This window comes from Hyperolius riggenbachi, chromosome 12 (genome assembly GCF_040937935.1).
Source record: "Hyperolius riggenbachi isolate aHypRig1 chromosome 12, aHypRig1.pri, whole genome shotgun sequence".
Classification (NCBI taxonomy): domain Eukaryota; kingdom Metazoa; phylum Chordata; class Amphibia; order Anura; family Hyperoliidae; genus Hyperolius; species Hyperolius riggenbachi.
The window spans coordinates 205214527-205240223 of record NC_090657.1 but is presented as its reverse complement, the minus strand read 5'-3'; the positions used below and the strand labels follow the sequence as shown (position 1 = coordinate 205240223).

General features: G+C 43.9%; 1 protein-coding gene across 1 annotated transcript in view; it reads right to left on the bottom strand.

The window, feature by feature from the left end:
- Positions 1-7215: 7215 nt before the first annotated feature.
- The window catches only part of LOC137541031 (myosin-16-like), a 284543-nt gene continuing 266061 nt past the window's right edge, over positions 7216-25697 (bottom strand). The window contains exons 17-23 of the mRNA XM_068262177.1: positions 23662-23854; positions 21130-21333; positions 17508-17633; positions 15059-15229; positions 13393-13593; positions 7580-7726; positions 7216-7375 (exon numbers count right to left, since the gene is read on the bottom strand). Of these exons, the coding sequence (XP_068118278.1) occupies positions 7235-7375; positions 7580-7726; positions 13393-13593; positions 15059-15229; positions 17508-17633; positions 21130-21333; positions 23662-23854 (1183 nt within the window). The 3' untranslated portion in view covers positions 7216-7234. The remainder of the gene's footprint in view (positions 7376-7579; positions 7727-13392; positions 13594-15058; positions 15230-17507; positions 17634-21129; positions 21334-23661; positions 23855-25697) is intronic.

Here is a 25697-nt window from a genome sequence, read left to right as displayed (position 1 = left end):
TAAAAATCAAAGTAGTATTATCAATTTTCTGTAAATGTTGAGATATGTCTTCTCTTTGAAAAGTGTTCATTTTCTTCTTCTGAAAGAAAAAAAACTTTCTTTTAAGCTGTGTATTAAAATCGTTCAATAGCATATCATACATGTCCTCATTTGTGGCTTCATGTATGTTGTGGCTTTTTTCTAGCTTGACATCCGTAAGTAAATCCTTGTCCATTTACAAAAACATTTTCTCTTGTCATCGGTTGTTCATCACTTTAGTAAACTGTTGTCCTCAGCGTCACACTTCTTGAATAGAGTATCATCTTGAAACTGTTCTTCTTGAACTTCATCAGTCGATTACCTAAGGCATGGATTTCCCTTCCAGTCTCTTGGTGTACATAACTTCATTTCTTCTTCATGTATTTAAAAAAGTCTTCATCAATCTAGGCTTCATTCTTCACATTAGGCCTTTAATCATCTTGTACATATAATGTAGTTTAGTGCAGTCTTCTGTAGTACCCGCTTGATTGCTGTATGTCATTATTGTGAACAGTTATCTCCTTGTTCCTCCTGTAGTATGGCTTTCTTCCTGTAACTTCTCATAAGTCTTTATTGCTTCTGCTTCTATATCTGTAGCATGTCAGTATATCGCTGCATAAGTAGAAAAATCTATATCTTCCACATCTTCTTCATATACGGAATCAAAAATAGAATATCTATCAGTCTTTTTCAAAAACTTCTACATTGGCTGTCTTCTTCTAAAACTGGATAATCTTGACATCTTAGTCTTGATCTTGAAATCTTGATATGATGTAACAGTCTCTATTGTAGTTTCAAATGTCTATCAAAACCTTCTTTCACTCAACTTCTGGTATTTTCTATGTCAAAAATCTTGTCCTCTTATAGTTCATCAGATTTATCTGTAAAAACTGAATATCTCCATTTTCATCTTCTAATGCTCTCTCTTCACCCACCTGATAATCTCATTTATCTTTTAACCTGGTGTCTTCTTCTGTCTGGTCTTCTTTTCTTGTATTCCTTCAGGCCCACTTTTCTCTTAGTGCTGTCTTGATCTTCTCTCAGCTGGTGCGTCAACCAGTGGTTGGAGTTGTTAAAGAAGTAAAAGTACTTTTTAGTCCTCACACTTCTCTGGTTACTCCAGTTCCAATTGTTTTTTCTTCAGCTATTTTCAGATCAGAGCTTCTTATAACATAGCCTCATTCAATGGCTTGTCTTCATGTTGATATCTTTGCATAGTCTTCTAGCATGTAGCTTTCATCGCTTTATCTTAGCGGGTTTCTTCTGGGTGCCTGCAAGGAATGCTTGTTTGGAGTCTTCTTTGGTTCAGACAAAGGAGATTATCTTGTGAGACTTCCAAGCTTCAATAGCAACATTTTCAATTCTTCTTTAGTGAAACCTTCTTAGTATAATGTAGTCACAAAAATAGAGTCTCTCTTGATGCTTCTTAATAGGATCTAGCCACAAAAATGAGTAGAGATTTCCCCCCTTGAGGCTAGGACTATAAAAATGAAAAACCTTCTTGTTTAACGGTCACTTCTGTATATTCATGCGTTACATCTCAACATGGCAACTGCTATATATGAGTCTTCATCACTCTTTCAGCTTCTCATGATAATAAAAAAAATAATAAAAAAAAATAATAAAAAAAAACACTTCAATCTTCACTACTTGAATCTTCACTAGTGCGTTCTTCTTTTACTTCTTGGCATAATAGCTTATTAATGTCTGTAAAAAAAGACTGTAGTAGGCTTTTTTTCTTTCTTTCTTATTTTCAACAAAAAAACTGAGATCAGCAGTCATATATATAAAAAAAAAATGTCATTCATAATCTCAAGAGAAAAAAAAAATCAAGTGTCATATCTCTTTAAGTCTATTCTTAATGCATGTTGTGTTGCTGTCAGTTGGAGGATTGTCTTGTCTTCTCCTGTGTCGGCATCTGGTAGTGCTAACCACACACTAAAGATTCTTGTTCTCATAAAAAAAAATTACAAAAATAAAAGCAAACATTTCTTCTTACATCTCATTTATGTCTGCTGCAACTTGTCTTGTATCTGTAGTCTTCTACATTTAAAGAGCCATACATCTTTAAAACAGGATTTTTCTCTTTTTTTTTTTTTCAAAAAAGTTATTTAATGGAGCTTTTGCTTTCATCACAAAGTATGTTCAATTCTCTAGTATAAAAAAACAATGTTAATTCTCTTGATAGTAGAATTTCTTACGTATATATATAAAAAAATGTTCTTTGTTTGACAAAAACTGCTCTCTCATTTTTCTTTTCACTGAGCTTGTCTCAAAAAAGTTTTTCTGCACTTCTAAGGTAGCCGTTTTCATAACGTATAGCTATATACTCTGCTTCAGTATGCTGCTGCAATATAATCTGCTTCATTTTGCCAGAAAAATACATGTAGCGCTATTCCTTTTCTTAGGTTCAATAGGTCAAAGTATTTATTTTCTCTTCTAAGTCATTTCATAGACTATAAACTGAGTGTGCTCATTAGCAATTCTCTTCTATGAGATTTTAAAGCATAAGTATATCTTCCTTCTTTGCTTCAGATTTTTGGATGCTTCATATGCATATCCAACTCTATATTTGAGTATATAAGTACTTTTTTATTCTCTTATCGCGATAGAAAACTATGGTCTATATTTCCACCATAGAAAGTATACTTCAAGATAACAATCAAGATAACCATCAACTGTTGGGCGCCAACTGTCAAAAACCTGAGCGGTTTTTGCCTTTTTCATGATTGCTAACTCAGTAAAGGACTAGCCCTTAAAGCGCTGCTATCATATAAATCCGGCATAGTGGGGTCTGAACCCTCTATAACAGTAATTATAGATTGACGGTATACCTTGAAATGAATCAGAGCACTCAGTATATGATTTTATATAAAAAATTGTATTTGCTTATCATACAGCATATATACAAAATATGAACAGTTCCAAGTAGTGTTTCCTTCTAACAGTATTCCATCTCATCAAGGCTTTATAGCCAAACGATGATCAATCTATCTTCTTAGTACATTCAAAAAAGAATATAACGGTTGGGTTATGTAGAATAGGATCAAAAGTAGTCTCATCTGTATCAATAGCTGTGTATCTAGTAGCTGTGTAAAACTTGTAGTAATCTTCTTAAAGAAATAACATAAAAAATAGCTTCTCAAAAACTTCTTGCTAACATCTTAATAAAAAACTTAATGCTGAAAAATTAATAAAGTAAATCACCAGAATATTAAGCATATTACCCCTTCTCTGTCATCTCTTCAGCATCTTGTGGGAAGGTAGCTTCTGCCTCATGTGTCTTCTCAGGAGATTGTTGGGCTTCTGCAAACTATGAGCTTTCAGCTTCTACTTTTATAGGGGTTGGAGGCAATATGGCTGCCTAATCTGGACTTTCCCTGAATCCCAGGCTCTGATTGGCTAAAGCTTTCGTGCGTCATTGCTTTATCATGTTTTGATTACCTAAGTCACAATATTATTGTTTATAAATTCTAAATTACCTTATCTTGTGGGAATTACGTAGGTTTGCAATGTTTACACATTCTAATCAGGTCATTTCTGACGCGGTTAATTAAAAATGGACGTCAACAGCCATCTTATCTGCTGGCTGCCCCAGACATTGAGACTAAACAATGTCATTCATGACGCATTTCTGATAAAGTGTTCGCTGCTAATTAGGTTGGAATGTCTTGGTACTTCCCCAGACATGAGATTGGTCAGGTTGACACTGTAACCAGACCAGTGAGAGTCTTCAGCAATTTAGGGCTTATTGAAACATACAAGGCTTCTAATATACTTATTTAAATATAAAGCTTATTATATAATTCTTCTTAAAACAATTAATCACAAAAGAAATAATTGCACATTAAATCTTGATAATATAAAATCCTTTTCCATATATTTTTGTCTTTCTGATGAAGAAATAAATGTAATATTTTTCCACCGGCAGGGGTCATCATTGAATCATCTTTAACTAATTGGGAAAACCCCTTGTTTTATTATTTTATCTTTTCCTATTTTGACTTTCTCTGTCTGGGAAACGTATCTTTTCTTGCTGGCTGTAATGGCCTTCAAGCCAAGGAACATGTCAACAATTCTTCCAGAACCAAAACAATCCTACGAGAATGTTTTACTGTCTCATCTTTCATGGGTAGAATACAGCTTTTAAATGTTTTTCAGAGTAATAGATTCTATTATATAGGGTTTAACAATAACTATTCCTTTCTTTAAAGGGTCTGTATTGATCATTAATATTTAGATTAATAATATCTGTGTGTAATAATTATGTGCATTTATAATTACTGCAGTAATGTAAGTTTAACTTGCTTTTCTGTCTTCACACAGAAGCCTCTTTAAATGTCAAAACCACGCACTAGCATAAACAAGAATGCTCTGACTTTTTGTAACTAGAATAATCTTATAGGCCTCACAGCCTGGAATATGCTATGTCACAGAGCAATATAAAGTACTCTAACTTTTCACTTTACAATGAAATTTTGCATAGAACATTAAAACTTAACACATATCCATATGACATCTTTTCCTGCATAAATAAAACCGCTAGAATTCTGACACCCCTAGTGCAATCGCCTCCGTGCCGCTCCTGACCCCACAGCCTGGGTCGGGCTCTCCTGCCTCTTCTAATATGGCCGCTGGAGCTGGCCGCGGCTGCACAGTTCGCATAGACGCGAATGTGGCTGTGCAGCTCTAGGACCTCCCCCCGATCCACGCTACAGGCTGTCTCCTGTGCGTGGATCGGGGGGAGGCCCTAGAGCTGCGCAGCCGCACTCACGTCTATGCGAACTGTGCAGCCGTGGCCAACTCCGGCCATATTAGGAGAGCCCGGGCTGTGGGGTTGGGAGCGGCACGGGGGCGATTGCACTAAGGGGACCCGTTTGAACTGCACGGAGGGCGTGGATGGCGTCCTCCGTGCATTTAAACATGATGCAGGTACTTCACTTTTTGTTTTTGTTTTTGGCCTCGTAAGTCCTTTAAACATGAGAGCAGAGACATCACTTCTTTGAAGTATTCAAAATCAATTTTCTAAAAAACTACAAGATCTTTCTGAAAATGTTATTCATGCTTCCACTCCTCTCCTTAATATACTCTGCAAATTTGGTGATTCTAGCAAGTACGCAGGATTTTCTATTTACCACTAAATGTGGCGGCCATTGACAACTCTTTTAAAAACCTGTTAAAAAAGCATCTACATAAAATACTTTTTTTCGCCAAATATTTCGCTATTGATCCCCACCATGCCACTGTCGGTGTTTTGGGCACTTTGTACACTTAAAGAGGTTGTGGCTGCAGAGATGTCCTGAAAGTTTTAGAAATCTATGGGGCTCACCTTGAATGTGCGATTTGCACATTTTCTCTGTAAATTTTGCAAACACGAAATTGCAATGTTAGCCCATCATAATATGCACGTAAGTAGGGAGGCCGGCTGGAATCTTTGTACAAATCCTTCCAGGAAGTGCTGTAAAAAGACTCTGTACTAAAAAAAAGTGCCCTTGGGGGGTATTTACCTCTGGGAGGGGGAAGCCACTGGATCCTATCGAGGCTTCCGCTATCCTCCTCCATCCCATGATGGTCTCAGCCAACAATTTGTCCAGCTGTGCAATTTTTAACTTCCCCGGCTCCAGTGAGGGCGCTGTTGCGGCTCTCGGCTTGGAAATAGGCGGAAATAGCCAATCTCAGTCGGGTCCGCTCTACTGTGCAGGCGACTTGCACCTGAGCAGCCTTCTCAAACTTTTTGCCATGGAGGAACCCTGCAATAATTTTTGGATCTCAGGGAACCTCTGCATTTACTTTGCAGGAGGCATGGTCTTTAACCCTCCTGGCAGTCTATTAGAAACCGCCAGGGGGCAGCGCAGCAGTCTTTAAAAAAATTTTTTTTTTAAATCATGTAGCGAGCCTCGGGCAATCGGCGGCTAATCGGCGGGTGGCGTCGGCGATCGGAATGCACACGCAGCTAGCAAAGTGCTAGCTGCGTGTTGCAAAAAAAAATTATGCGAATCGGCCCAGCAGGGCCTGAGAAATCCTCCTGCGCGGCATAGCCTGAGCTCAGCTCGGGCTTACCGCCAGGAAGGTTAAAAGCAAGTTTTGCTGCTTATTTAACCACTTAAGGACCGGGTTATCTTTCTGTGATCTGTGCTGCGTGGGCTCTCCAGCCACAGCACAGATCACTTTGCAGGCAGGGCGACCAGACTTCCCCCCCTTTTTCCCCACTAGGGGGATGTCCTGCTGGGGGGGTCTGATCGCCGGCTACCTGCGTGTAGTGGGTGGGGGGCTCCTCAAAGCTCCCCTTCGCAGCGATTCCCAGCCTCCCTCTCTTTCCCTCCCTCCCCTCCTCTTTCTGGGCGGCACAGGACGGCGATCCGTCCTGTGCTGCCTCTGACAGTCTTCAGCCTATCAGATGCCGGCGATCCCCGGCCAATCAGAGGCCGTATGATGTAAACAGTGGTGATTTCTTCCCCGCGTGTTTACATTTAGCCTGCGAGCCGCGATCGGAAGGCTCGCAGGCTGTTCACGGAGACACTCTTTGAGCGGCCGTTTCCATGGTAACACCACTTCGACCTGCCGACACCTATCGGCGTTAGGCAGTCGTTAGGTGGTTAAATTAACTACCCCCCTATTACAGTGCCACTCATTATACTGTCTCCTTTTTCTAGTGCTTTTTATTAATGTGCTCATTATTATTCTGACCCCCTATTTAGTGCTTCTTTTTAAAGTACCCCCATTATAGTGTGCTCTATCATTCTCCACCCACGATGTGGGAAAATGCCAAGGCAACCCTGCAAAGGACTCAGGAAACCCTGATTGAGAAAACCAGGCTGTTGCCATTGATGTAGGATTTGAGCCTTTGGCCATCATTAGAATCCTGGCTCAAGCCAGTAAATTAAACAGTAAGGAGTGTTTAGGCGAGGCTCCCTAATGATCCTGGTCGCCCTTGGACCACACCCTAAGTGGCTGCAGCTCTGAACTGCCTCGAGTCCGCCAGGAAAAAAAAAAGAACTATATAAATGTTCTGTGTCTTGTCAATAAATGACTGGGTAAATGCAATATAGGTGTGCCAGGAAATCCTGAACTTTGACTTCTCATGCAAGGGGAACACAGACAGTAACTAACCCCTCCCCAAACCCAATAACGGTTAACAAAAAAAAGTGGCTGAAATAGATTTTTTTTTTGTAAGAGTAAACTTTATATGTTCTTAAATAGAGGTGGACAGGTGACATCAGTCGGTCATGAACTTCCTTATAGAGTCGAGGTAAGTCGGGATAAGGCACGCCGTCCCCTCCTCCAGTCTCTCCACCAGACACTCGGACCCCGCTATGCTGGGGGACGGGATGTGGGAAGCATTCGGGGATGAGCAGCGCTGCAAGTGAGTGGACAAAATGTGTGTCACTTGTCAAACGTTTAACGGTTTGTTTCTCTGCTATTTACAGCACGTTAAATGTATTGGGAATGTCCAGTTTACAATTCATTTTATGAGTTCATGCTTTTATACTCTTATGAGTTTAATGATGTATGACGTCTATGTACCTTGATTGTGATAGGTAAATAGTAAGCCTTCCCTTACCGATAAGCATCCTTTCCCAAAGCTCGCTCTGTGCTTCGTCCGAATCTTGGTCAGAGCTGCCTCGGCCACGTCCGCTCGCTCTTCTGCATCATCAAGCTCACTAATCGTTTTACGGTATTTGTTCAGGTTTAAGTTGGCCTGTTCCTCCTGCAGAAAAAGGAGCCAGAACTAATCAACATATGCTACAAAGCAGATCAGTCACTATCCATCTGCAGTGTTCTCCCCAAGCCCTATATTAGCCAGGTGCTCTGCCCGGCTAATTCTGGTGAGTGCCTGGCTGTCATGGCTCTCTCGTCAGGGCAGCACATAGAGAGGAGGTGGGGCCAGCCAGAACAGCAGTGAATAATAATTTAGGGGTAGGATCACACACTTGCAGCTCTCTGGTCCCGCATGTCAGCAGATCGGGAGAGAGTGTGAGAAACATTGTCTCAATTATGCAAACCTGAATCCCGTAATTTAGACTCTAGGGGGCAGCTGCACTGTTCACTGGTACATCGGACGATCTTTCTCAAACACTCTCCCTCTGCTGCTTACCCAGGCACTGGAGAGCTGCAAGTGTATGCATCCCGCCTATTAATTATTAATTATTATTTGTTGCTTGTCAGTCTGGCCCCGCCTCTTCTCCTCGTGCTGCTGACACACCAGAGGTCAGCTTTTCTTCTCTGAGGTGTGTGTGAGTGTGAGTGTGTGTGTCTGACTTTGTGTTTGTCTGTCTGTGTGTGTTTGTCTGTTTGCATCTGTGTGTGTGTCTGTCTATGTGTAAAGTCTGTGTAGTGTGTGTTTCTCTATGTGTAAATGAGTGTGCACACAGCAGCACCCAGCAATCACGTGTCAGAGAAGCACACCGACACTCTGCAAGGTTACTGAGGGAGCACTATCAATTGGGGGAGACCTGGAGTTCCATCAGCAAGCCCTGGGCAATTTGCCCATGGGCCCAGAGCTTGCTGATGGGCCATCAAAAATATATATAAATTACAATAGTTAAAATAGGAATAAGAGATGATCTATTACATCTCCTGATGACAAAAACACTAGTAGTACTGGAAAAGTATTTATTCAAAACACAAAATAGACAACATGTTTCACGGGCAGGGGCGCTTCTAGCCATCTTGGCACTCCAGGCGAGAAAACCTGTGGTGCCCCCCCCCCCCCTATGGTGCCCCGACACGATCCCCCATCCTCCCCCTTGTGGTGCCTCCCTATGAAAATAATCGTGATGCGGCTGTGTTTCACTGGAAAATAATCGTAATTCAGCTGCCTCCCTGCTCTGCATGCCACAGACCCCACGGGCTGAGTCCTAGGTTTGAACATTGGTTAGGGCAAAATCTGCATGGAGTTACTATCTTCCCCAGGAATTCATTTAGGCACTTCATATTCCCCAACATCCCTAAAACACACTAACAAGTCAACTGGTTTCCCCCAAAACAATCCTATATTGAGAATATTTGACTTTAACTATGGTGGGATTAGATTGTGAGCTCCTCTGAGGACAGTCAGTGACATGACTATGTACTGTGTAATGTGCTGCAGAAGATGTCACTGCTATATAAATTAATAATAATAATAATAATAATAATAATAATATACTAGGACATTAGACTATGACTATGGCAGGATTAGATTGTTGGCTCCTCTGAGGACAGTCAGTTACATGGCTATGTACTCTGTAATGTGCTACGGAAGATGTCAGTGCTATATAAATACATAATAATAATATAGTAGGACATTAGACTATGACTATGGTAGGATTAGATTGTGAGCTCCTCTGAGGACAGTCAGTGACATGACTATGTACTGTGTAATGTGCTGCAGAAGATGTCACTGCTATTTAAATTAATAATAATAATAATAATAATAATATACTAGGACATTAGACTATGACTATGGCAGGATTAGATTGTTGGCTCCTCTGAGGACAGTCAGTGACATGGCTATGTACTCTGTAATGTGCTACGGAAGATGTCAGTGCTATATAAATACATAATAATAATATAGTAGGACATTAGACTATGACTATGGTAGGATTAGAGTGTGAGCTCCTCTGAGGACAGTCAGTGACATGACTATGTACTCTGTAATGTGCTGCAGAATATGTCACTTCTATATAATTATACATAATAATAATAATATGGTAGGACATTAGACCATGATAGGATGGATTAGACTGTTAGCTCCTCTGAGGACAGTCTGTGACATGACTATGTACTCTGTAAAGTGCTGCAGAATATGTCAGTGCTATATAAATACATAATAATAATAATAATAATAATAATAATAATATGGTAGGACATTACACTATGACTATGGTAGGATTAGAGTGTGAGCTCCTCTGAGGACAGTCAGTGGCATGACTATGTACTCTGTGATGTGCTGCAGAAGATATCAGTGCTATATAAATATACAGTATAATAATAATATGGTGGGACATTAGACTATGACTATGGTAGGATTAGATTGTGAGATCCCCTGAGGACAGTCAGTGACATGACTATGTACTCTGTAATGTGCTGCAGAAGATGTCAGTGCTATATAAATACATAATATGGTAGGACATTAGACTATGACTATGGTAGGATTAGATTGTGAGCTCCTCTGAGGACAGTCAGGGGCAGGACTGTGTACTCTGTAATGTGCTGCAGAAGAAGTCAGTGCTATATAAATACATAATAATAATATGGTAGGACATTAGACTATGACTATGGTAGGATTAGACTGTGAGCTCCTCTGAGCACAGTCAGTGACATGACTATGTACTCCGTAATGTGCTGCAGAAGATGTCAGTGCTATATAAATACATAATATGGTAGGACATTAGACTATGGCTATGGTAGGATTACACTGTGAGCTCCTCTGAGGACAGTCAGTGACATGACTATGTACTCTGTAAAGTGCTGCAGGAGATGTCACTGCTATAAAAAAAATTATCACTTGTATATGAACAATTATCCATTATTGTACCTTTGTAAGAACCTTATAAACCACTGGGAGATCTACAATTACCAGCATTTCTTTGTGAAGATGAACTGTAATTCCATACATGACACATACATAATCACAGTAGGACATGCTGGTACCTGTAGTTCCCCAGGGTGCACTGCAGTCTATGATTTGGTCAAAGAATAAGCAGCCTGATCAGCATCTTATACAGCAAGTCACTCTATTCACATCCTGATGACCTGGTCTCCTGCTGTGCTTCCCCCTCCCTGAGCTGCAGCCAGAATTTAACCTTTTGTGTGCTCAATCAGTGACTAAAGCTTTTCATTTAGCTAGTTGTCCTGCTATTCACACGGTACCTTATCAGTCTGGAAGCCATCACATTCAGGTGATCGAGTCTGGTGAGGAAATACAAATGTCCCTAGTGCTGCAAAGTCAGTGCCCAGTAACGTAACTGTCTGGGGATTGATTTTCTCTAGCTGGAGCTCTGCACTCCTGGCATGTCTTGCATGCCTTGTTATTACCTCCTCCAAGGCTCCAACAGACATGCTCTTCTGCTGTGTGTACTTTTCCTCTTTGGCACAGGGAGGGGCGGGAGCCTCCAGCAGTCACACAGACACTCTAGATCTGGAGATAACACTAACATTAGGGAATGCCATACAAAGTGTTGTAGACAAAAGGTTTGTAGATTCCTTATTTGAGGCTGAGCAGCAAAGACTTTCGTTAGAACTTTTTATCTCCGTTCCCTAATTTTTCAGTCTCTAAGGACAGGAAAAATAAACTTTTTCTTCCCTCAAAGCGCCTGCCATAAATATGGCGCTCTAGGCAATTAGCTGGTCAGCTGGTCTCTAGGAGCGCCTCTGTTCACGGGTACTAGCCCGCTTCCTCAGGTCAAAGATATGGGCACCTCTGATAGCAACACTTGCGGCCTCTCTGTTCTATAAATAGAAGTCTAATAGGCAGTTTTTTGCCCATTAGGTTTCTATTTATAGAACAGAGAGGCTGCAAGCGTGCTATCAGAGAAACCGCTTTGCACATATGGAAACGAAGACCCCTGTGTTGCCCTTTCCCACCCCACCCATCTAATTTTTCATGCCACCCGGCTGGAAAAAGATTCTGGGGAGAATACTGCATCTGTGTGACAAAAAGGGCCTGATGAATTGATACTCTTCTGGTTTGGCCCCTGTCAGCAAAGTCCCTGATAATGAGCACAAGGGGTAGTAAATAAAAACATTATCACCCTACAGCCAGGTAGTGTTGGGCGAACAGTGTTCGCCACTGTTCGGGTTCTGCAGAACATCACCCTGTTCGAGTTCGGCCGAACACCTGATGGTGTTCGGCCTTTTTAGTTCGGGTTCGCCCGAACTATTCAATGCCCGCCGAACAGGGCCCCTGTTCGCCCGAACATGCCGCAATACGGCCCCCCTATGGGGTAGCAGGCATAAGGGGGGAGCATGCCCCGATCGCGGGGGGGTCGGAAATTCCCCCCACCCCCTCCGCTAGCGCTCCCCCCTCTGCCCGCTTCCCCATAACAAAAGTTTGTTGAAAGTTAATACTAGTACCGGTGGCTGGCTGCTGGCCTGGCAGTGGAGTGAGTGAGGAGGAGGAGTCCGCCTAGGAGAGTGACGCGTTGAGGCCGGGCAGCGGGCGGTTCAGCGGTAGTACCCTTGTGGTACTTCCGCCCTTTCTCTGACCTCACGTCCTCTACGTGATGACGCATATGAGGGTACGCGTGAGGGTACGCAGTTTTTCTGCATCCAATCTGTGTGTAGTGGAAACAGGCCCTTAACTGTAGCAGGAGCGGTGAGTTGCATCTTGGCCACACCTTAGTAACCCCAATAAGAGGATAGCAGAGTAGCCAGTCGCCCTTTGGCATCCTAATTGGGAGGGGTGTTGAAAGCTTAGCCACATCTCAATCCCAATGAGTGAAAAGTTAGAGGCAGCTCAGCTGATCCCCTTCTGAATTAGTGAGAGGAGTGGTGAGTGGAAGCTTGGACAAATCCCACTAATACAGATAAGAGGGGGTTTTGAAGGAAGCTGGCATATTAAATAGCAGGATTGGTAAGTTGTAGCTTGGCCATATCTTCCTCAATGAATCCTGATGAGAGGGGGCTTAGTGGTAGTTCAGCCACGCCTCTTCTGACATCCTAACTGGAAGGGGAGGTGGAGTGGCAGCCTGAAGGCAATGTTCTGCATTAATAAGGAAAGTGAGAGGATATAGAGCAGTAAGACGGATCATGTGACTACACTGCTTATTGCTGAAATTACATTATTTAGCACATTTTTTATAACTTTTGACAACTCTTGGTGGAGGGCAGCAAGGGAGGAGATGTGAAAGGTGACAATGAAGTACATACAGGACATGGAGTGTGGGAAATTCTGCAACAGGCTCATAAATAACTATAACGTTATGAGAGAACTTTTAAAGTGTACCAGAGCTGAACAAAGTAAAAAGACATACATACCTGGGGCTTCCTCCAGCCCCATCCGCTCAGATCTCTCCCACGCCGCCATCCTCCAGTGTCCACAGCTCCGGGAACCAGGTCCTGTCACTTCCGTCAGCTGACTCCGGTCTGCGTAGAAGTGCGCTCTTTGTGTATCTCTCCACTGGCTGCTAGAGAGATATGTACTGTGCACGGCGCACTTTTTCTGCGTAGTCTGGAACCGACTGACGGAAGTGTGGGGACCCGGTTCCTGAAGCTGTGGGCAGCGGAGGACGGCGGCGTGGGAGCAATCTGAGCGGATGGGGCTGGAGGAAGCCCCAGGTATGTATAAATTTTTTTACTTTGTTCAGCTCTGGTACACTTTAAGCCTTCTCTACTCTATCCAAGGTTAGAAAGAAAGTTTTTGCCAGAGTTCTGCCATGGTCTGTTACCCACCGCCTCCTCCACCATCCTCTTGTAGACCTTCAGCTTCACCTGCAGTCGCTCTATCAGCTCGTGGCCCCGCTGCTGGGCCTTCTGATCTTCCTCAGCTTGGAAGAGCAGCTCCTTCAGGCGTCGCTCGTACTTCTTCAGGGTCTTGGTGGTCTCTACGTGTCTCTTCTGCTCCGTGTCCAACTCCAGCTCCAGCTCTTTTGCCTGAAACACAACACACACTGAAGACTCCGTGACCTACTTGGGAAGAGAAATCACACAAAATTCTTACATTTCCCAATAATTTAGCAAAACTGACAAACTTATTGGTCTAGTGTTTTTTGTTTTTTTTTACATTTTAATAAAAAGCCACTATTCCCTTACATGCCGTGTTTACCAACTATCAATTGGGACCTATGGAACTTTAAAGAACTTCCACATCTTGATATTGTATTTGATAACATATGCAACTAATGCTTCTGTGCTTAAAGTGGTACAAACTCAGCATTTCCTCTTTGCTCTAAAAGATTATTTACAGCATAAAAACTGCTGCCACAAAAAAAAAAAAAAAAAAAAAAAAAAGAGGACCAGAGCAGCATTCAGACAGTTAAACACAGCACTTTGTTCTTCAGTGGAAAGCTCCTTGCTTCAGTGGGCAGCTTCTGGCCTCACCCAAAGAGGTGATAACATTAACTTTTGTTTACATTCCTTTGTCACAGGAGACCTGGGTTGAAATCTCTGCTCTTCCTGTTCAGTAAACCAGCAGCTATTCAGTGAGGAGACATTGGGCAAGACTCCCTACGGCTAGGTACACACAATGCAATTTTCTGACAGATTTACTGTCAGATCAATTATTTCAAACATGTCCGATATGATTTCTGATCGATTTTCTGATCGATTGTCCATAGAAATGAATGGACAATCTATTGGAAAATCAATCGGAAATCAGATTGGACATGTTGGAAATAATCGATCTGACAGGAAATTTGTCAGAGAATTGCATCATAACACTGCTACTGCCTATACAGTGCACCCTAGTGGCTGCAGGTCTGGCGCTTTGAGCCCCAAGAGAAAAGCGCAATATAAGTGTTCTGTGGCTTGTCTTTGTCAGATACATTTAGTAAACATTAACAAACTGTTGAAACTGAGCTGTTACGAGGCGAGAAGCAGAAAAAGCTGAGATGTGATCACTAGATAGATTTTATTTTATAAATATAGCAGCTATGCAATAAATTGCAATGGTGGCTTTCAGGGCAGATAAACTGTACTTTAGGAACGTGTAATTTGTAAACAGGAAATATTACTTGTGCACAAAGCAAATATGATAACTGTATGGGTTATAAAAAGTAGGAAAACGCATTTTTATTGAATGCTATGTCAGAGATTTATCCCACTTTAATTACACATAGAGACAGGAATTATTGCAAAATTTTGAGGGTGACCTGGAGTTTATTGTTAAACACGTTTGGTAGTGTTGGTGTTCGAATTCAACATAGCGAATTCACAGCATCAGAATACTCCTAACTACCACTGTTCAGCACTGAACAAGCGGACATATTTAGGTGTTCTGAATTTGCTATGCCGATTAACCCCAACCCAGGTGTTTGGTTTATGCTGTGGCTGTCCTGCATAAAAACATGCCTAGGCAGTTGCCATGTCTATGTCTGTAAGCAAGCACTGCAATACATACCCGGCTCTCCATCTTCTGCATCGATTTCTTCCCATCCTTTAGCATCATTTGCTCCGCCTCTTCCACTTTAGCTGTCAGCTCTCGAATCTGGTTCTCCAGACCTTTCTTGACCCTCTGCAGGTGCTGCGAGTGCTCCTGCTCAAGGCGCAACTCCTCCACCAGGCGTGAGGTCTATACAACAGAAGAAAAGCTAACTGTGGAGTAGCATTGGCATTCATGTCTCCTTCAGCTAGAATGTATTACTGAATTCAATGCAACCACCTCAGGATAAAGAGAACTTTCTACTTCCAACATGGGAGGAACAGTTCTTACATTTCCCCTCAAGCATTCATACTGGCTATGCCTCACAGCAATGAGATACCAGGGATCAGCTCCAATGCTCACTAACATACACCACATTGCTATCTCACCCCATTTTTTCTGAAGTAAGAGGTATAAGGAGGCTGCCATATTTATCTCCTTTTAATCAATACCAGTTGCCTGGCAGACCTGCTGGTCTATTTCTCTGCAGTAGTATCTGAATAACACCAGAAACAAGCATGCAGCTAGTCTTGTCAGATCTGACATTAATGTCAGAAACACCTGATCTGCTGCATGCTTGTTCAGGGGCTATGGCCAATATTATTAGAGGCAGAGGATCAGCAGGAGGGCTTGGCAACTGGTATTGCTTAGATGGAAATAAATATGGCAGCCTCCATATCCCCCTCACTTCAGTTGTCCTTTAACGTAGGATTTGTCTCCACTGGGGAAGGGGGGGGGGGGGATTTTTACAGGAGGCGAGTCATCTCACTTTTCTTTTTTTTTTTTAACAGTTTAAATTTTATTGAAGTCTTTTGTTATAATAACAAGACAGTAAACAAACATATTACCCCCAGGTCAACATGACCTTACCAAGGAAAAAAAAAACACCCAGTAAGAGTAAAGATTAAAGAAAAGGGAAGAGGTGGAAAGGAATAGAGAGAGAGTGCATTCTATGCTTCCGAGTATTGTCCGAGTATTCACGGAGAGAAAGAAAAGATTAGGATGAAAGTAGTTACAACATTATGCCATTACATCATAATCAATGTCAGTATTAATAGTTCACAGTTCCCAGTTGGGGGAAAGCATTTTATCGGTAAAATCATTTCATTCCTATAGGAAGGGTAAGAAATCACATAAGCATACCTTTTAGGGCTGCACCTGCCTTCATACGACGCTGGACTCCCTCACACTTCTTTTTAGATTTTTTTTACACTGTTCAAAATTAAAGTTTTCTAAATTGCACTTTTGCAAAACAACCACTAGATGGCAGCAAAGTACAAGATACTTTTTTGTTTTGGAATGAAACTACATTACAAATGTCTGTGCTTTTCTTTTTCTGTTTTTTAAAGGGCACCTGAACTGAGAGGCATACATTTTAAAAAGGTGCCTATATAAAAGGGTGCAGAATAGCAATAGTAGAATACCGGTAAATTTACAGATATTCTACTACATTCATATAGTAACATCTGTAAAATTGACTAATATTTTACTATTACCTAACCTCTTCCCACTCTCACACAGAACCCTCCGCTAGGGAGGTCTAACCCTTAACCTCCCTTCGTAATGCCTGACCCTTAATTCTCTCCCTTGTTGGCACCTAACTGGTTGCCACTTGCCACCTCTGGGAAATGAACCTTAATAACTTGCATCTAACCTTAACAAACCCCCAAACCCTAACTCAACATCTGCGCCCACTATGAAAGCAGGTGCTGGGGTTGCTCGTTATGTGATTCACATAGCAGGTGGCCCCGGCATCCACTATTATAGCAGGCGCAGTTTTAAACAAGGAGCAAGTTGTGCCTTTTTCAAAGTCTCAGACTGAGAGGGATGTGGAGGCCATTTATTTCCTTTTAAACAATGCACATTGCTTGGCTGTGCTGTTGATCCTATGTCTGTATACTTTTACCCATAGACCCTGAACAAGCATGCTGATCAGGTGCTCTGACTGAAATCTGACTAGATCGCTGCATGCTTGTTTCAGGCGTGTGATAAATACTACTGCAGCCAAAGAGATCAGCAGGACTGACAGGCAACAGGTATTGATTAAACGGAAAAAAAAATGTCAGCCTCCATATCCCCCTCACTTCAGGTATCTTTTAAACAAGTCCAACTTTCAATGGGGTGAGGGAGGAACATTATAGTGGCCACACTTGTTGATAAGGTGGTAAGGATTGTACAGCCCTCACTTCTTAGGGTGGCCAAAGGAAGTAGGGGTGGGGGAGGGACCAGTTCAGTTACACCTGCTATCTGTATGGTGGGGGCAGCATGCAGGACTTATGTTGGTCACACTTGGCACTAAACAAACAATCACAGGGTACGATAAGAGTCTGTATGTTGAGGGGGACAGTTAGCAGTAAGACAAGGCTGAGGGTAGCAGAAAACACACCAGTTACCCAGCTTCCCCTGCATCCCATCAGAGGACAGTTACCTCAGTTCCAGCTTTCTTCACTCTGTCCTCAGCACTGCGGATTTCATTCAGATACTCATCATTCTCTGCTGCCAGCTGCTCCAGGTCCCCTTCCAGCTTCTTCTTTATGGCAGAGGCGGACTGGAGCTGGTGAGAATCAGGGGAGAGGCATTTGTGGTTCAGTGGGCTTATCACACACAGTACCAGTATGGGTTTAGCTATCTTGCCTCAAGCCAGGTGTATTGTGCAGCTCCTCAAAGTGAATATCTTGAGCAGGGGCAGTTTTAAACTATGGAGGACGCTCCTCCCCCCGAAACGCTATATGTATTATATATCCCACGTATCATATACCTCATAATATTATTATTATTTAGTATTTATATAGCACTAACATCTTCCACAGCGCTGTACAGAGTATATTGTCTAGTCACTAACTGTCCCTCAGAGGAGCTCACGATCTAATCCCTACTATAGTCATATCTCTATGTATGTATCGTGTAGTGTACGTATCATAGTCTAGGGCACTATAGAGGGAAGCCAATTAACTAATCTGTATGTTTTGGGGAAGTGGGAGGAAACTGGAGTGCCCAGAGGAAACCCACGACGAGAACATACAAACTCTGTGCAGATAGTGCCCTGGCTGGGATTCAAAACTAGGACCCAGTGCTGCAGTGAGAGAGCGCTGACCACCAGGCCACTGTGCTATACTCCCATATAAGCCCCATCACCATCGAGAGATCACCATGGCCAGTCAGATCAGTAGCAGTGACATCTGATAGGTTGGTGCTACTGATCTAGTGCAGTAATTGGCCCAGTGACGGTGCTGTGGTCCTGCCCGCAAGACCATCGGCCCCAGTTAGCAAAAGGAGCAGCTGGCATCTGTAATTGGTTGGTCTGGTACCAGCACCCCAGCCTGATTGGTCACGTGCCTAAGCTTCCCCTCTGACGGACCATGGTGATCTCTCACTGCTGATGGGGCTTTACTGTAGCATGCCTCAATAATAGGAGACACCTCACTTGCTTATGATATTATAGGGATGGGCGGAAGGTGAAACCGGTTGAGGATGGGGATTCAGATATGCATAGATGAGGAGGGTAGTGTGTGCGCCAAGAAGGCGGGTAGGAGAGCGGAGAGGAGGCAAGTGTCAGGTAGGCCAAACTGTTTGTCCAAACGCTGTCCCCTAGATTTTGCTGCTGGGGGGGGGGGGGGGGGTTTAAAGTATAAACAGACACTTCTCTGGGGCTTCTGCCAGCCCCTGCAGCTGTCCTGTCCCGTGCCGTCCTCCTACAATCCTCGGTTCTCCGCCGCCGGTCCCGATGTGATATTCGTCTAACAAGATGAATAGTGCTCACTCCTACATGCGTCATCGGGAGCTTACTGCACAGGTGCAGTACAAAGTTTTCTAGTACTGCGCCTGCACAGTAAGTTCCTGATGACGCACTCGGGAGCGAGTACATGCGTGGCCACGGCCACACAGCCGCAGCTGGTTCAGATGCCGAATTAGACCAGCAGTGCCTGCAGGAAAAGGTAGACCGTTGGAGGACAGCGTGGGACATTACAGCTGCAGGGTGCCGGTAGAAGCCCCAAGTAAGCGTCCGTTTTTATTTTCAACAACCCCCCCCCCACTATTAATGTTATGGAGCTATTGCAGTTTGTGGCGTTTGTGAATTGGTGACATAATCCAGAAACTTGACTCTGTACTCCTCGATCTAAGGAACGCCCTTCCCCTTCCTGTGCTTAGTCCTGTCCCTGAAGGTTCAGCGGCATGCTCTCTATGGAAGCCTTTAGCGGACACTGAGGGTATGACATTGATCAGCTAAACAGTAGAGGAGGAGTTTAGCTCTGGTCAAAAGTCAAAGCCATCAAACATACAGGCACATCTCACACTGAAGAGCAGTAAGTGTCCTGATGAGTAAGATAAATATTAGTATGTAGACAACACAAGCTGTTGCACCTTGGCACACTATGTGGTCAAAGCAGTTCACTATTAAAGTGTCCCTAATATGTAAGAAGTTCCCAGTCTTCTCTACAGTAGTTATGTACAATAAAGCTGGCCATACACTTAAAGAGAATCTGTACTCTAAAATTCTTACAATAAAAAGCATACCATTCTATTCCTTATGTTTTCCTGGGCCCCTCTGTGCTGTTTCTGCCACTCCCTGCTGCAACCCTGGTTTGTAATTAACAGTTTTAGGCAGTGTTTACAAACAAAAGACTGGCTTCTAACCAGAGTATCATAGGCTGAGAACAGCTTACTGTGTGACTCATGCAGAGCTTGGAGGGGGTGTGTAAAGCTTCTGCCAATGACAAGCAGTGCAGTACATTCCACACATTCCAGCCTCAGCCCGACAGACATGACAGAGGAAAGGTGATAAGATTTATTACAGAGACAGTGCAAGTAGGAAAGGCTGCAGTAAGACAGACCACATTAGAACAGGTATAGGAACTTATAGGACAGAAGAAATAAGGCTCAAAATTTTGTTACAGAGTCTCTTTAAGGTAGCCATACATCCAGCAATGATGGGCAGATTCGAATCTGATTAGAGAGAGATCTGTCGGCTGCCCATACACTGCAGGCCAATTCCTGATCGATTTCATGCTGAAATTGATCTGGAATAGTCCTAGTGACACCACCTCAATGCCTTGCCGGGCCGACGACATCCCCCCTAATGTGTAATGTGCCCCTCCCTCGATGCTCATTGCACTCTACATTACCTGTCCATGTCCGCTGCTTGTCCGCCACTGTCTCTGGGCGCACTACTTGCTCCATACACGGCCCACGTGGTTGCTGGTGTACGTGGGTCCGTTTGTGACATCACACAAACGCGCCCTTTAGTCCGGCAACTACGTGGGGTGCGTGTATGGAGCAAGGAGTGTGCCCACAGCCAGCGGAGCACAAGCGGCAGCCATGAACAGGTAGTGTATAGTGCACTGGACACCGGGGGGGGGACGGGTGGGGGGCACATTACACATTATGGGAGGCAGCATCAGGGATTTCTGCAAGTGTGTAGCTTGTCCAGATATCACTTGCTGTTACTGCCGCCCACCTGATCAAGCAAGTTGGCTCTACATCTTGCAGCATGTCCGACCGATTACTGCAACCAATTTCGGCTCGAAATTTGTTGCATTGTCGATTGGGCATGGACTTGGTGGCACCAATCTTCATCCAATTCCGATTATAATAATCAAGTCAGATAGTCGATAGTCCGCCAAGTCGCCTGATGTATGACCACCTTTATAGACTTACACCTAATGTTCCAACACAATCGATTCCTTTCTAAAAAGAATTGATTCAGAAGGAATCGATTCCTACCATACACTGCACATCAATTTCCAATAAATTCAGGCAGGGACTCCATTGAAAATCGATCGAACTGTAGAGTTGCAGTGTTCAAGGCAGTGCAATGCTATAAGCCAATGATCTGCCAATGCTCTTGCCCCGCCCCCAATTGTTTTAAATTTTCCATCCTGTCTGATTGAGGTTTTTGACCAGTCTTTAGTCAAAATCAATCCAAAATCGATCTGACATTTTGGGGAATCGGTTCCCAGCAGATGAATTGAGTCTGCAAGGAATGGAATGAGAAAAATCGATGAGTGTATGGCTACCTTTACACTGAGCATAGCTACTGTACTCAGCTGTACCTGGTTGTTCATCTCATTGCATTTGTCAGTCAGATCCATCAGTTCTATCTCCAGAGCTTTGCGGGATCGATCCGAAGCCTCCAGGGCTGTCCTCATCTCCTCCAGCTCCGACCCCACAATGCTGTTCCGCCTCTCCAGTAAGTCCAACTGCTCTCTGGTGTCCTCCTGCTGCCGGGTCTTCTCCTCCATCTGGACCTGCAGATCCTGCAAGAGAGAGTCACAGTGGCGGACTTATAATCACCCGTGTGATGGTGCACCCTATCTCCATGTTCTCCCTATTCCACTTCTTTTCATCATTTTGTAACATTATTCCACAGAAAGTCATATCAATGAAGTGTGGAAATCAATGATAGCACTTTGTATTCATTTTTATTGGCTTTTCTCACTCCAGAAGGTCATGCTCTAGTCCCTAGGTTCTCAACGTGTGGTACGCGTACCCCAGGGGGTACTTCTGATGATGGTTCCAGGGGGTACTCTGGCTTGATATACTTAACCAAGAATAACAAATTTAAGAGTTTTATAAAATGATAAATCTTATTTAAACAACATCAAATTAGTGTTTTAGTTAATTAAAAGCAATAGTAAATGCTTGGAAATTGTTTAGAACCAATTATCATGTACTACAATTAAATATATATTTGCAAAGGGGTACTTGTGATAATATTTACTATGCTAGGGGGTACTTGGCGAGTACAGGGTGTTAAAAGGGGTAAATACCAATAAAATGTTGAGAAACACTGCTCTAGTCTACACTTTGCAACTATAGACTGCCAGATTTCTTGCCTAAGCTCATTACTGATGCTCTGATGACAGAGACACCTCCATAACGCTGTCAGGAACACAGGAAACAGCAGTTAAAAGAAACCAGAGACGAAGCACCCTCATGTATTTTACCATATATATCAATGGGAACATGACAGTAAACATCTACCCTGCTCTCTGTTTCATTCTTCTCTGCTAAATCTGCCTGTTATCAGCCCTGATAAGAATCCCTGACTGAACATTCAGAGAAGTATGGAACAGAGAGCAGGGTAGGTGTTTACTGTCATGTTCCCATTGATATATATATATGGTAAAATACATGAGGGTGCCCTATGATTTGCATTTACGCTCCTGACTGTCAGATATCAATGCAACCAGGAGTAAGTAAATTGATGCTCCAGGTATGGATAAACTAGTGGCATAAATAGAAGGAGAATGGGGGGAAAGGTCATCATATTAGACACTGGACACCAGTAAAGGTGGCCATATACTGGTCGATTTGCCATCAGATTCGACCCACAGATAGATCCCTCTCTGATCGAATCTGATCAGAGAGGGATCGTATGGCCACCTTTACTGCAAACAGATTGTTAATTGATTTCAGCCTAAAACCGATCACAATCTGTGGAGCTGCCGCAACATCCCCCCCCCCCCCCCCCCCCCCGCATACATTACCTGTTCCGGCCGGCGCGAGTCCCCTGGTCCCCGCTGTCTTCTTCTCCGCTCCGGGCTCCAGACCGTTCCTGCAGCTACTGAACTTGCTGTCCAGGTGAAGTTTAAACAGTAGAGGGCGCTCTACCGTTTAAACTTCCTGCCGGGACAGGAAGTTTTGTGTAGCTGCAGCCAGCCTGGAACCCAGCGTGGAAAGAAGACAGCGGGGACCAGGGGACTCGCGCCAGCCGGAACAGGTAATGTATACCCGCTGTATTGCGTCGGTCGTCGGGCATTTGAACGCCGCTATCGACGCACTCTCGACCCGCCGGCGATCGAGAAAAATCTTCCGCACGGACGGATTGACGGGAATCGACGGGAACTATCGATTTCGGACGGAAATCGATCATTTTGTCAGCGGTGTGTGCGGTGATTTCACAGCCGATTCGATCACTGTGGGAAAATCGTTAGGTGTATGGACCATGGTTATGGTTGTACAGGTGAGATTAGACTTTGCAGAGTTTGAAGTATGACTGAAGTGACAGATAACGATAAGGTAAACATGTAAAATTCCAATCCTACTGAGAACTTCGAGTGTCTGTGCAAACATCATCATTTCTCTGTTTGCAAGCTGAATGAACGTCAGCCACGTCAGCTTGCCCCCTTCCTCTGCAAAACCGCCTTGTTTCTTTGTGGCCATCCCCTTGACCCTCCCCCTGCTCGGGAGCAGAGTCCTTATAAGTGGCTGCCGAGCTGGGGGCAGGCCACACAGGTGGGGGTGGCCACAGAGCTTTAGAACACTTTGCATAAAATGGATGCAGCGGTCTTGCTGAGGAAGGTGGCGGAGTTTCAAAAGAATAATGATTTACACTCGAGTTTTTGCCCCGTCACCCCCTGGTTCTAGTAGAGCTGGTAAAGAGCTGTACATTAACATTGTTCAGCATTAATGAATGTTACAATATTTGTCCTCTGAAAACAACTATAAAAATATAAGTACAGTATTAATATTTTTCAAGTGTTTTTCTTCCAAGGGACACAAACTTTTGCCAGGCTGATCAGTTGGACTTATTAGCTTTTCTCACAAACAGATAATGACTCATAAAGAGGACCTGTCCCTACCTTGATCTGCTGCTGATGCCGCTTAACCAGTTTCATCAGTTCGGTGCTGCCTCGGTTGGCGTTTTCCAGCTGCACCTCCAGCTCGCTGATGTCACTCTCCAGCTTCTTCTTCACCTTTACGGCTTCTGCCCGGCCTCTGACCTCGGCCTCCAGGCTGGCCTGTAAGGACTCCATGGCACGCTGCAGGCCCTTTCTACACAGAGGGAGCCAATACATACATGAGAAGCTATTGGGGTAGAAGCTTGTCATCTGACTGTGGCCAGGCCAAGGGTAATATTACAGCACACAGTCAGGCTCACGTGGAATCTGTTACATGTATAGTTATGTTCTTCATTAAAAATCTTACACAGTTACATAGTTAGATTGGCTGTGAGAAACATAATTACATAAAAACAGATAAAAAAAGTTAACATTAGGTAGTTTTCTCTCCTGCAACCTCACATATCCCAGTTCATCCAGGAGAAGGCAAAAATAAAAAACCCTGGTGGCCATACAACAGTTGACTTAGTGGCCGATCGACCATCGGATTCGATTATTATAATCGAATTGAATGAAAATCAGTGCCGCCAAGTGCATGCTCGACTGACAATGTGACCAATTTAGGGATGAAAATTGGTCGCATTCTCGATCGCGCATGCTGCAAGATGTTGGGCCAACTTGATCAATCGGATGCGCGGTGGGAACAACGTGCAATTTCGCAAAGATCAACAAGCGCGACTAAACCTTCGGCACTGTTCCCCAATGTAAAATGTCCCCCTGTGTCCCGTGTAAAGTATACATTACCTGTCCACAGCCTGCGCTTGTCCCTCCGCTGGCTTCCGGGCGCACTCCCCTGACCATACACGCATGCCCCATGTGGTATCCTAGTAAGGTGTGACATCAAACACACACGCCCTTACTAGGAAACCAAGTTGGGCGCGCGTGTATGCAGGAGGAATCCTGGAAACCAGCGGGGGACAAGCCGAGGTCCCGGACAGGTAATGTATACTTTACACAGGGCATGGGGGGACATTTTACATTGGGGACAGCGTCGGGGCGGCGAGGCGGACGGATGTTGTGTCACAAGGCTGATTCTGGATCAATTTCAGCAGGAAATTGATCAGGAATCAGGCTGTGGTGTATGGACAGCTGACAGATCTCTCTATAATCAGATTCAATAAGAGAGAGATTTGTCTCTTGGTCGAATCTGCCCATACATCATTGTATGGGTACCTGTGCAAGGCTTCAGCCAATTAACTTAACCACTTGAGGACCACAGTCTTTTCGCCCCTTAAAGAGGAACTGTAACGACAAAACGGCCCCTGGGGAGTACTCACCTCGGGTGGGGGAAGCCTCAGGATCCTAATGAGGCTTCCCACGCCGTCCTGCGTCCCTCGGGGGTCTCGCTGTAGCCCTCCATGCAGCGGTGACGCAATATTTACCTTCCTGGCTCCTGCGCAGGCGCTCTGATGCCTCTCGGCGCCGAAGTAGGCGGAAATACCCGATCGCCGTCGGGTCTGCTCTACTGCGCAGGCGCAAGTTTCCGGCGCCTGCGCAGTAGAGCGGACCCGACGGAGATCGGGTATTTCCGTCTATTTCCGTGCCGAAAGTCGCCACAGCGCCCCCGCTGGAGCCAGCAAAGGTAAATATTGAACTGACAGTCGGCACAGTCGCCGGCTGTTCGGAGGGCTGCGGCGAGACCCCCGTGGGACAGAGGACGGCGTGGGAAGCCTCATTAGGATCCGGAGGCTTCCCCCACCCGAGGTGAGTACCCCCCAGGGGAGGTTTTTGTTGTTACAGAGTCTCTTTAAGGACCAGAGCCTTTTTTCTCCATTCAGACCACTGCAGCTTTCACGGTTTATTGCTCGGTCATACAACCTACCACCTAAAGGAATTTTACCTCCTTTTCTTGTCACTAATACAGCTTTCTTTTGGTGCTATTTGATTGCTGCTGCAAGTTTTACTTTTTATTATATTCATCAAAAAAGACAAGAATTTTGTCAAAAAAATGACTTTTTTAAATTGCTGTGCTGACATTTTTCAAATAAAGTAAAATT